Consider the following 13,154-nt stretch of genomic DNA (forward strand, 5'->3'; position numbering starts at 1 on the left):
GTGGACGCAGACTATCGCAGCCACCTGCTGTCGGGCCTTTCTGTCGTCACATTAGCCTGCTGGAGACTAGATCACACCCCTCCTGCAGCCCCGGAGCATCACCAGCAGTGGGCAACCCTCTCTGCTGGTTCTGAGCCACAGCTGCAAGAAGGACATGAAAGACTGAATACCAGCACCAGGCTGAGAGGCCAATCTGGGGCTAGAGGGGTCCGGGATCCCCGGGCCCGTGGATATCAACGGGGGGCAGCAAGGCGGACCTGCCAGCTTCGTTTAAAAGGCGCAAAATCCTTCCCGCCAGCCCTCTGCCATGCCCCGCAGCAGTGAGTGCAAAGACACCTTCGCAGCGTCTTGTCCTGACTCCCCGAGTGCTGTCAGCACCCGGGGGACATTTTACCTTCACAGCAGAGCTCCACAGTAGCTCGGCACAGGGCAATGAACTCTGCCGGCCCATGATGAAGAAACCCAAAAAACACAGTCACTGCGCTCAGCCCAAGCTCCCCTGCACAGTGGGAACAGATGTTCTCACAGACTTTCCCATGTGCAACTTACAACACAGCAAAGACTGCCCTTTTCTTGTATTCTTCATGCACCAAGACGGAAAATAAATTGTGATCTGGTTTCATTCTGAATGTTTAAATTAAGGAAAATTGCCTCTCCTGATGATCTCTCATAACAGGTGCCAAAATCTATTTTGAGACCAAAAGGAGTTTGCGCTGCAGGAAAGGCCAAGAACACCCATGGGAGGCCAGCCCACTCGCTCCCTTTTCGTTGAGGAAGTGAAAGCCCGGGGTGAGACAGCGTGCCTGAACAAGGTCACGTGGCCGCATAGGTAGAAAGTTCTAATGAGAAGCTAGGGTTTTTTAACTCCAAGACTTCAACTTCCCCTGTTACACCTAACCGCCGGGGCCCAGGAATAGGACGTCTCACCCTGGTCCCCAGCTGAGCCATTGGCTGTAACCAGAAATAGTCTCCATAAAACTAGATGGAAAATGCTCAGGAAATCAGCAGACCTCTGCACCCTGGCCGAGCCCTGCGCCTCCCCCCATCCTTGGAGAAATTAACTGTGGCCTAGAGGAGCCAACTCAACAGCTAACCCACAAGAAAGACAGCAATTTTCTCCTTTATGAAGGGCTGATTGTTTCTCTGTTAGTTCTCTTACCAGGAGACCTCCATTCCGGTTTTTAATTAGCTAGTCTCTGTAAGTTATCACAACACACAATATTGGTTTGGCTTTCTCAACACCGCAAACAGCACAGAAGGGAAAAAGTAAAAGGTATCCATATCTACTCAACAGCCCACACTCACGTGTCACAGGACCAGAGGAGCCGCCATAAACAGTTCCTCGTTGGTGGACACTTGACACTTAGGTTGTTTTAGATTCTGATAACTACAAATGGTGCTGTGATGAACACTCTTGTGCATAAATTTTTGAGGTTTTATACAAGAATGTTCTAGAATAGTCTCCTAGAACAAGAATTGCTGAGTCACTTTTAAAGCTGCACATTCTTTATTTTGATGGATATCGCCAATCAGCTGTCCAAAGACCATAGCAATTTGTGTTCCCCCAACAAAGCCTATTTCTTCTCACCCTCGCCCATGACCCTCACTTTTGCTTTTTTTTAAGTAGGCTCCACACCCAACATGGGGCTTGAACTCACGACCCTGAGGTCAAGAGTCAGATGCTCTACTGACTGAGCCAGCCAGGTGCCCTCCATGACCTTCACTTTCAAAGGACCAATAAAAGATTTTCCCTGAAGGAGTTAACCTCCCCCCATCCCATCACAACCACACTTTCCCACATACCTTAGCGGTAAATATGAACGCTCATTTCTCAGAAGAATGTGCAAAGGAAAGAAAGCACGCGCTCAAAAACCTATACCCTGTATAGGTTTCATAGGTATCGTAAGAAGAAGTCAGGGGTAACCGGTTTTGTACCCAACAGCCAGAATAGTTTAAGGAGATCTCACCTTTATTTTCATCTGTCTTCACAACCTGGACAAAATTTCTTCTCATGAAATATTTGAAAGCAGGAGCCCGCTTCTCTGGGTTTTCATCAAAGATCCAGAGGTTGACCCGGGCCCGTGTGATAGCAGTATATAGCTGCTTCAGCTCTCCGTTGAGGAGCTAAATCGAGGACAAAGACAGACAGCCTCTTGTTTAAACCTTCAACGCAATACACTTCGATGGGCTTACTCATGTGGGTGAAACACAAAAAGCCAACGTAAGTATAGCCCAGGCATGGGCGGGACACGAGGAACTCAACTGTGGGCACAGCACAGGTAAGCAGAGCTCTAACAAGGGAGCACAACACTAGCACGGGACTGCCCTTGGATCTAACGTAATTTTATATTTTGAAATATTTACAGGTGCATAGGAAGTTCCAAAGACAGTGTAGAGAAGTCCCATGCACCTTTCATTCAAGTTTTCCCAATGGTTACATCTTACACAATTATTGTAACTTACTTTTAAAAATTAAGCCACTCATACACGTCTATGACCACTATCATTAGTACAAAATTACTCATGACCTATGCCACGCTTGAGGGCTACAGATATAAGGGTATTATGATTTGAGCATGGAGAAGGCCTACTTAATTAAATAATGCACATTTCAAGACAAGAGCCGATTTGTGGCTACCTAGAGGTTTGCATAGCTTGGCAGTGATCTAACTTCTAATTCTGCAGTGCCTGATGACTGCTACTCTGTTTGTTTGTTTTGCACTTTGTATGAGACGTTAAACGAGGGCAGGAGTTTCTCCCAAAATTTTTGGTTTCGCTGGTTCAATTTTCTGTGATGTTGCCCTTACCCTCTTGAGGCCCCATCAACCTCCCCCGGTCAAAAACTCTGCAGAACTGTTCAGGTTTAGCCTCTTTCTCAGTGAGGTAGCTGGGGTGTAGGGAAGGGGAAGCCAGGTCCCTTAACAGTATACGTGTGCAAAATCTGCCACCCCAAAATGTGGATTACCATCTCTTTGGCATGTGGATTATTACTTTTCTTTTTGAGAGAGAGACAAAGAGAGAGGGCATAGTGAGCGAGAGGCAGAGAGAGAGGGAGGGAAAGAAAGAGAGAGAAGCAGGACTCACCCAAAGCAGGGCTCGTGCTCATCCGACATCGGACTCGAACTCACAAACTGTGAGATCATGACCTGAGCTGAAGTCAGATGCTTAATGACTGAGCCATCCAGGCACCCTGGGCCAATTATTTTTAAGAAACGAAAGGCTCAGGAAGAAACTTTGACCTTCTCCCTGACTGCCTAAAAGAATGTAGACAGAGGACCTGCTCCAGGAAGGGGCCCATCACCACAGACAAGTACAGTATAATATGAACTAGGGGTGGTAAACAGGAACAATGGTAGCAAACTCTGTGTAAATTCCTTTCTGTGTCCCATTGTTTCTGGATGACCCAGCAAACATTTGCTTACCAAACGTTTATCTTTTTCATCTTCTTGTGAATTACTTTCTTTCCCTTTGAAGCCCTAAAGCCCTACCCCCTTCTCCTTGGTTCAGGGTGACGTATACACCTTATTTTGTTTGTTTTTGGAATCTCAGGTCTATGTCGATTTGCTGTACATACATAATTAAGTTTTGTTGTCTTCTGTTAATCTGTCTTGTGTCGATTTAATTTTTAGACCAACTAGAAGATAGAAGAATCCTGAAATGTAGAGAAAATTTTTCCTCCCCAACAACAGTTAAGGCTGGTATACAAGTCTCTATTAACTATTGCCCTGCATTTCACGTCTGAGTTCCCTGTCGGCAACATCAAAATTTCCAAAGAGAGCTGAGTTCCAGAGATGGACAGAAAGAACAAGCCTCCCCCTTCCACGTTCAAGACAGTGCCCCACCCACCAAGCCCCACTCTCTGCTGAGAAAAGAGAGTTTGCCAACACTGAGATCCCTGCCACGCCCACTCCCACCCTCCACTCGCCATTGCTGACGTACAAAAAAACCAGTCAAGTACCAGACTCTGTTTTCAACCTCGTCTTCTCATCCAAACCTTGTTTACTGCCTCCCCATCAAACCAGCATGTGGACAAATGGCAGAAAATCACCTTGTACATTTCTGGATTCATCACAACAGACCGACCCTGAGAGGAGCTGGGTTTCTCCAGGGGCACTTCAATCAGTGGCCGGTTTTCCTGTCTGGAGTCAGATGATGAAGGTGTAAATGAGGAAATGATCTTCCATTCCTTGTAAGCCTGAACAACAAGGACAAATTAGAGACCAAGAGAATATGCTTTTGAACTGTACACACAGCTTCATGGTGAATGAAGCCCCCTTTTCCTGGCCTGGGGCCCTCAGCCCCAGCTGTAAGGAGGTGGCCATCCTATGGCCTCAGTTGGGGGGACCTCAGGTTGCACAGGCAGGGAACAGGGAAGCCACCGTGAAAACTCCCCCGGACACTTGGCCAAGACAGCTGAGAAGCCAGGCACACGTGCCCACTTCCAGAAGGAATGCTAAGCACCCAGGAAGTTTCTTGTTTCAGTAATTTCAGCAAGCAGTATGGAGGGAGGAATCCAGTGTCCTTCACCCCTTTTCACAACGTGTTAGAGATGCCACTTAGTGTCAGCTGTTAAGACATATATGACAACATTTCTAACTAAACTATTCAAGCAAAGATGGAACAACGTTCAGGAACTGTGGACACAGTAGAATGATGTCAGAAAGAACATATTTATATCTCAGTTCTTTCTCTTCTCAGCTATGTGACCTCAGACAAATTGTTTATTTGTTTCCGCTGGTCTCCTACTCCTGCTCTGAAAAGTGGGGGTGATAGAACTACCCAAGTTTGGGGGGAAATAAAAGGAGATCATCAATGTCAAGTGTCTAATAATACGATGCTTGACAAGGAGTTGATATTTTAGCCACGCGTCCCTTTATCCAAACTCATACCACAAAGTGACTACGTAGACCAGAAGTTGGCAAGTTTTTTCTCTAAACGGTCAGGTGATAAATATTTTAGGTTTTGCGGGCCATGTGGCCTCTGTCGCCACTACTCAACTCTGCCTTTATGATGCAAAACCAGCCAGAGTCAATTATGTAGATGTCTGGGCATGGTGTGTTCCAATAAAACATTGTTTTCCAACACTAAAACTGAATTGAATGTGATTTCCATGTGTCATGTCATATTATTTTCCTTGGATTTTCTTCTTAACCATTTAAAAATGTAAAAACCACTGTTAGGCCACAGGCGGTACAAAAGTAGACAGTAGGCTGGATTTGGCCTTCACGGCTGGCAGACCGTGGTGAAGCTAAAGTGCCCAGAATACATGCCGGACGTAGAGGGCAGAATTCCCATGAAATTTCAGATTTCAGACTTTACTGCGTCTTGGGAAAGTGGCTAGTTAACTGTCCCTGGCCTTTACCTTTTCCATTTATAAAATGGTGCTACCCAACGTGGACGGAACTGGAGAGCGTTGTGCTAAGTGAAATAAGTCATACAGAGAAAGACAGATAATACATGTTTTCACTCTCATGTGGCTCCTGAGAAACTTAACAGAAGACCAGGGGGCAGGGGAAGGAAAAAAAAAGTTAGAGAGGGAAGGAGGCAAATCATAAGAGACTCTGAAAAGCTGAGAATAAACTGAGAGTGGACGGGGGGTGGGAGGGAGGGGAGGGTGGGTGGGGGGCACGGAGGAGGGCACCCGTTGGGAGAAGCACTGGGTGTTGTATGGAAACCAATTTGACAATAAATTTCATATTAAATAATAATAATAATAAAATAAAATAAAAATTCATCCTTTGACAATAAATAAATAAATAAATAAATAAATAAATAAATAAATAAATAACATGGTGCTACCTTCTCAAGAACCATGAAAACATGAAGCAGAATACGGTTCATGACGGCTCTCAAGTCACTCCAGGACTTACGCTACATAAGTATTAGGGTAAATGCTTTATACGCTGCCTACTACGTAAAAATGGTCACGCTACTAACCAATTGCGAGATGAATCACCACGCTCTGAACAAGATGTGAATCATGTAATCATTTGAGTGGTTGGAAGTTAAAAAAAAAAAAAAAAAAAAAAAGCCTTCCGGACGTACTTATGACTATGGGCCTTACAGAGCCGCTCACGGTCGCTGAATTGTGTGCCGACGAAGGCAGGCAAAAGACACAAGTGTTCTGACATTTGCGAGGCTCTCCTGGGGGACAGCGTGAGGAGCAGACCGGCTGACCTTAGAAGGGCTTGTGAAGCACTAGCGTATTTTAAAACCGCTGAATGAGGAGCAAAGCCACTCATCGGGCACGTGACTAACCTGCCTCCAGGAATAAAACACACTTTACTTTGAAGACAGGGCCTTTGAGGAGTGAGCACGTGTCTTTGTGGCAAGAATCCGGGCCTCCAGCACCTCTGAGCATCAAAGAAGCAGGATTTAACTCTTCCGGCTCCTTCTACTGGGATTGAGAATTGGGAAGGCCAAAGGTGGGCCTGTTCTCTAAGTGATGAACCCATAAAAGCTGTGGTTTCCAAAGTCCCTCCCGTCCTCTTCACAGGCCAGTGTGAAGGAAAGGGGTCCCCACGGGGGCAGAGTGAACGGCAGGCACCCTTCCAAGTCCCCACAGCGGGAGAGTGTGGGGGTGACTGGGAGAACAACTGCTGCTCCCCCCAGTTGAGGCCAGATCCTAGAAGAGAAGGGTTTGGTGTAACCATTCTTGGTCCCTCTCCCGTCTCAGAAGATGGCCCTGGCACCTACAGTTGAACAGGTCACAACAAATCCTCCAGACCGAAGACTCACAAACGAGGGCAGCAAGAACTCCCCACCCCCCACATACACATGCTCAAAGAGAGTGTCTGCCAGAAACACAAACTGAGGGTAGAAGAAGAGGCCAGGGATGGAGGGGGGAACTCTCCACGGTCGCCCGTATCAAAACACCATTGCTCTGCAGCAGCCTTCAGCCAGTCACCCCGAAGGAAACCCCACATGAGGAGCCAGACTACAGGCGACTGAAGACTTAAGTGATCCCTGTCTTTCCTCTGCTTTAATTAAAGCACTTCCTCTCATTTAGAAATGAGACGTTTGTTGGGCTTGAGTTTGTCCGTGGTAACAGGGGGTGTGCTCTGTGCCGGGGAAGGCATGGTTACATCCCCCGGGAACGGAGAAGCACCCCATCAGAAGCCTTTTCAGAAATCTTATCGCATGCACAGGATGAAGTGGCGGTTACCAAAAGATTCCCTTTGGGATTATTTTCATCTCATGCGACGAACGGAGCCATTGGTGGGAGCACAGGGCCAAGATGTCTTTGCCTTTGTCGTTTCCAGGATCAAGGTGAGACAGGATAACTGGATTTTTCTCTCACAAGTAGAACCGACCACAAGTTACAGATCCGTAAGCCCACAGCTCCTCAGGCTTCTTACTGGCACAAGCATACAGTCGGCACTTAATAAAGGACAGGAACAACAAAGTCTTACCCCTTCCTCTTTCAGCAGAGCCTCGGTCCAACCATGACCAATGGATGTATTTATGAGAAGAAAAGAGTTAGTCCTCAGAGATTAAAAATGATTCCAGGGTCAATGAGAGTGCATCTGATTGCCTTAGCAAAAGTCAATAGAAAAAGAATGCACTTAAGGTCTGGCAATGTCATACTCATCATGGAAGATTCTGGAAGCCCATTTGCATGCGGGGCTTTAAAAGGAAAGGAGTACAGAGGAAAGATCTCGAGACTCAGAACTGAAAGCATCTGAGTTGGTCTCCGGGCTCTGGCACCTACATCATGACTATTTTCGCACAACCCTCAGCTCTACCTGTAGAATGAGGGTGATGAAAATACACACAACCTCAGAGGGTTACAGGAGGATAACAGGAAACAAGGCCTTCAAAAAGTACTTCATAAGCCCTAAAGTACCCATAGCAATGTTAGTCCTAGGTACCATCAAGGCAATCATATTTTTTAAAAGACCGGAAAGAAAACGCTAAGGACCCCATGTGAACGGTCAGTTCCGGGACAGATTTTAAGGTGTCAAGGCTAACAGTGCTCCTAAATCAAGTACGAAAAACAGCCCCTTCAAGCATGCACGTGTGTAGTGGGAAGTCTGCGCCAGGGACAAGGACACAGCCAGCTACGTCCCCAGAGGAGACCCCACAGCACAATCGGCATCCAGCCTGAGCCCCCATCAAAAGAGAGTGGTGAAGAGAAACCAGCGGCTCAAGTTGGTGACTCTACCCACAGTGTACTGAGCTTGGGAAGAAAGACCCTCCCAAGGACTCGGGAGCCAAGTCAAAGCAGCGGGCTGGCACGGAGGTCACTGGGGGTCAACCCAGGGACTCTTTCACTGCCATCGTCTACACGGGCCGCAAGCAGTGGTGAAGCCATGCCAGAAGGGAGCTCCCAGGCGGGGCAGCTGTCCTCATCCCCCACATTACCTGATGCAGTGGGCAGGAACCAAGCCTCATTTGTCTTCCCGGAGTTTTCTCTTTCTATGAACTGAACTTGCCCAGTTCTGTCCTCATAGGGTGGACACTGCTAACCTTGCCTTCCTTTGTAAGGCTCTCCTTAGAGCTCACTCCAACTGGAGCATCCTTGGGAGTCAAGGATAACAGAGCTAGTGAAAACTGGAAGCTGGCGCTTGGGTACCAGGCACTCAGAAGAAGATGAACACAAGAGAGCAGGGCAGGGCGAACCAGCCGACGACACACTAGAAAACCACCCGCAGCCATTGACAAAACCCGTATCCAAACACACCAACCCCCCCCCCCCCCCCCCCACCAAATGGATGATGCTCTAAAACGGAAACCAGTACCTGTGACAGACTCACTTCTACTCAGCTCCAAGTTGCGTCTCCCAGAGCGGAAGCCCAGCTCATACATACGCATGCACAGCGTGAACAGAATTCACTATGACATACCTCAGAATCAGTAAAAAAGTTGTAAAGGAGCACATCGTCAAATTCCAAGCCTTTGGCTTCATAAACGGTGAGCACAAGTGCTAACCCCAGCTCTTCTGGAATTTTCTCCTTTGCCACTTCATTAGCTACAAGGATTACCTGGGGAGGGAGGGGAGGAGAAGAAGAAGGTAGGAAAGGAAAAAAACCATCAAATTCTACAAAGAGAAATCTGGTAAAAGCTCACTCTATTTCTGTGGGAGGCAAGTAACGTCTTTAAACGAGAAGTGGCCGCCAAGGGATTGGCCAACCAGGCTAGCTGAAATATTTATAACTGTTCATTCGCCCATCCCTGACACTCACCCATTCAGGAAGAGGGGCTACTGAATTCTACACTGTGGAGTAGTTCAGCCTCCCGAACCTTTTCTCAACTGCACACTGCTTTTTCTTTCACAACACGCATTCCCCAGAAGCTCACCTGGTGGGCTCCAAATTCAATGGGCTGGGTTTTCCTTTTGTTCCCTCGGAGCAAAATTGCCAAGTCGCTGACACTGCAAGACTCCAGGACAGTTGGTTTGGGACCATCAAAGAGGCCAGAGTCCCTGGGGAGGCGATCAAAGGATTCTGGGAAATAGAACTGAAGTAAATCCACCACTCCAGATGCCAGATTAAGGATTCCTGACATAGAAGAGAAAACACATGTCACATAATGAACAACACAACAACATGACTGGGTTTTTTTCTGTTTTTGTGCGTGTGTGTGTGTGTGTGTGTGTGGTTTTGTCCTGAGAAGCAGCATTGGCCCTGAGAGTATGGATCACTGCAAGCCAATTTCGGGTTCCCATTAGGTTACCACTTTGGCCCTGTGCGGAATCACTCTGGGGACAGGGGATGAAGGCAGAGACGCGTTGCTAAGGTGTTGTGGGATCTCATCCTCGACCTACATTCATATTAGAGAAAAACACCTCATAAAGAAATGTCGAGGCAGAAATGTAATTTGAACAATCAGTGTTGTTAGGATGCTAATATAAGGGGCTGGTATAGATGGTGAGGAGACAACAATGATTCTGACCCTTGGAGCTTGGAGCACTGGAAATGTTGCCACGGTAACTGCAGTGCTGGATGTTAGCTGGGGGCAGCAGCCAAGGCCTCCATCACCTTTCCACCACATTTATACCCAGCCGAGGTAGGACTAAGCTGGAGAGAGGGTTTTGCGAAGAGCTTTCTCCCTGGGACCCGTTTCTCACTAAGCTCCTGTCACGTCTTGTCCTGTCTTGTCTTGTCCTATCTTAGCCGGTCAGCTGGCTGAACACTACGGCACAACAAACACCTTCATAAAATTATCTCATTTAATCCTCAGGACTGCCCAGTGAGATAGACCAGACAATCCCACCTTTATGAGCAGAGACTCCCAGGTCCAAGAAGTTAGCAAACCCCTCCAAGTGACAGGATTTGAAGCTGAATTGAACACAGATCATCTTGGGTCTCTCCGCTGTTCACAGGGGCCACGTGTCCTTTGCCTAACACCAGATAGAATACTACGTCCTTGGTAAAACGCCACGAAATGGGCATACGTGTCCCAATTGCTATCATCACCAAATAATGAGGAGAACTTTTACTATCCAATAGTAATATTACTAGATGTATACAGTGAGACCACAGGTGGAAACTACTGAGTCAAAGCAAATCAGCCGCTACTGAGGCTCCCTCCCCCTTAAGAGCTAGCAAAGGCCAGAGATCCATACTCATGGGAGCATCAGAAAAGAGCAGGGAAGTGTTCACTGCAGTGATAAATGGGAACCCACTTCAATGCCTTCTAGAGAAACTTAAGCGAGCACACCCAAAGAATAAAAGATGGTTCCACCGTAAAAAGGAATGAAATTCTGGCACATCCTCCAACACGGAGGACCCTGGAAAACGCTATGCTAATCACGTAGCCAAGGCCACATACTGGACGATTCCTATGACATGAAATGTCCAGAACAGGCAAATCCAGAGATAGAAAGTAGATTAGTGGTTTCCAGAGGAGGGAGGGTGAGGGGAACGGGGAGTCACTGCTAATGGTACAGGCTTTCTTTCTGGGGTGATGAGTGACAATGTTCTGGAATTAGATGTTGGTGACGGTTGTACAACCTCGTGTATATATTAAAACGACTAACTTCCATATTTTTAACAAGTGAATGTGGGAGCACCTGGGTGGCTCAGTCGGTTAAGCACGTGACTCCGGCTCAGGGCATGATCTCACAGTTCGTGGGTTCGAGCCCCACGTCGGGCTCTGTGCTGACAGCTCAGAGCCTGGAGCCTGCTTCGGATTCTGTGTCTCCCTCTCTCTCTGCCCTCCCCCTCTCACACTCTGTCTCTCTCCCTCTCTCTCAAAAATAAGTAAACATTAAAAAAATTTTTTTAATAAAAAAATAAATGAACAGGTGAATGCTGCACTACATGAATCTCAATTTTAAAAAAAGAGTACAGCATAAGGAAAAATATTCACTAAACACAGTGTATATTCACCACATAATCAATACATACATGTGCATGATAAATGCATATCATGTATATTTTTAAATTTTTTTTAACGTTTATTTATTTTGGGGACAGAGAGAGACAGAGCATGAACAGGGGAGGGGCAGAGAGAGAGGGAGACACAGAATCGGAAGCAGGCTCCAGGCTCCGAGCCAACAGCCCAGAGCCTGACGCGGGGCTCGAACCCACAGACCGCGAGATCGTGACCTGAGCTGAAGTCGGACGCCCAACCGACTGAGCCACCCAGGCGCCCCTAATGTACATTTTTAAAAGATCCAAAGGACATGAAACAAAACATTAGCAGTGAGCGGCCCTACAGGTAGCCTGTAATTTTTTTAAACATTTTCTGTGTTTCACAAAGTCTCTATAATCTAGTACATCTTATCTGGGCTTTTCCTGGTTCTATAACCAGAAATGTATACACACAGTCTTCCCTCCATCCCAAGAGAGGAGGTGGGAGGTGGGGTCTATGCAGTCGCTGTCCTCACGGGTTACTTAGCCAGAGTAACCAGAACTTGTCCCAGGAACAGCTCCCCCTGCCAGGCTCTACCATGCCAACCATAAAGGCTGTTGGCTCCGGACCAGCAGCGCCGAACCAGGGGGTCGACCAGAATGAGGAGCTCATTCAAGTACTTGTGCCAGATCCAGCCACTGGATCCAACGACACAAAATGGGTGCCACTGGAGCCACTCCCTGGGGACGAAAAGAGGGAGTCATCCAGTCCACACACAGTGCCAGGCAGGGTAGGAGCTCTGTAAATGATTCCTGAACGGATGAAAAAGGGTCAGGGCTCTCTTTCCTACGAAGAGCGTAAATTACGTTGTGCCAGCTCTTCCTACACAACCCAAGTCTCAGGGATAAGACCACAGAAGAACAAGAAGTTGAACTGCTCAGGCCCAGCCAGGTCCCACAATTCAAATACAACATCTGTGAGGTCTTCTGGAGCCCGGGAAGCTGGGCTGAGTTCTGTGGTGTTCCTGGACTCTGGGAGGCCACCTGCCCTCCGATCATTTTCTGACTCCTTGGCTGAACAAATGAGAATGTTAATCTAATTTCACTGTGTGTGTGTGTGTGTGTGTGTGTGTGTGTGTGTGTGTGCGCATGTCTATGTGTATGTGTGGTATGTATGTATTTTCTCTTTCCACCAAACCAAAGCCAATCTGAGATGCATCTAGAAAAAGAGCATCTATCAAATCCTCCAAGAAACATCAGACGTAAATGGTGAAATATGAGAAATGGTCCCATTAACTTCAGAAATAACAGGCATCTGTTATAACGTCTCCAAAATCTAGTACGTCTTATGTGGACTTTAAGAGATACCTGTTAAAGCTACTACTTAAGATCCTAAGTACTTAAGATCCTAAGAAAAACAACTCATTAAAAAGGCAGGCACAGGAGAGCAGACAATTCACAGAACACCGAGTAGCCAGTGAACGCAGGAAAGGATGCCACATCTCAGGACAATGGAAATTCAAACCATACCAGATGTCATTTCGCACCTACCCCAGGAGCAAACAAGAGGCTATAACACAGATCCAGAGAGATCTGCTCAGGAAGGTTCACTCCGGGATCACAGTGAAAAACTGCCACCAGCCTAATGCCCGTTACTGGAAAATGAATAACAAATCGTGGTACAGCCATAAAATAGGACGCCGACATGAGTCACGACGGCAGGGACTAGAGCTCCACCTTGTCAATATGCACAAATCTCAAAACATAGCATGAAGCGAAAATGCAAAGTGGCAGGAAGGTATGTCTGGCACGATGCCATCAGATAAAGTTTCTAAGCGTGTAAAACGATACTCTCTC

At 47.0% G+C, this 13,154-nt stretch overlaps 1 protein-coding gene across 6 annotated transcripts in view; it reads right to left on the reverse strand.

Moving 5' to 3' along the window:
* Positions 1-13,154, reverse strand: part of TRANK1 (tetratricopeptide repeat and ankyrin repeat containing 1) — a 101,568-nt gene that overhangs the window by 20,954 nt on the left and 67,460 nt on the right. For all 6 annotated transcript variants that reach the window (XM_086720388.1, XM_086720390.1, XM_086720389.1 and 3 more), the window contains 4 exons: positions 9,301-9,500; positions 8,847-8,984; positions 4,049-4,195; positions 1,968-2,124 (listed from right to left, as the gene is read on the reverse strand). In XM_086720388.1, coding sequence (XP_086576514.1) covers positions 1,968-2,124; positions 4,049-4,195; positions 8,847-8,984; positions 9,301-9,500 — 642 coding nt within the window. The remainder of the gene's footprint in view (positions 1-1,967; positions 2,125-4,048; positions 4,196-8,846; positions 8,985-9,300; positions 9,501-13,154) is intronic.

Source organism: Puma concolor, chromosome C2 (genome assembly GCF_028749965.1).
Source record: "Puma concolor isolate L17-30 chromosome C2, mPumCon1.1.hap2, whole genome shotgun sequence".
In the NCBI taxonomy this organism is placed as follows: Eukaryota; Metazoa; Chordata; class Mammalia; order Carnivora; family Felidae; genus Puma; species Puma concolor.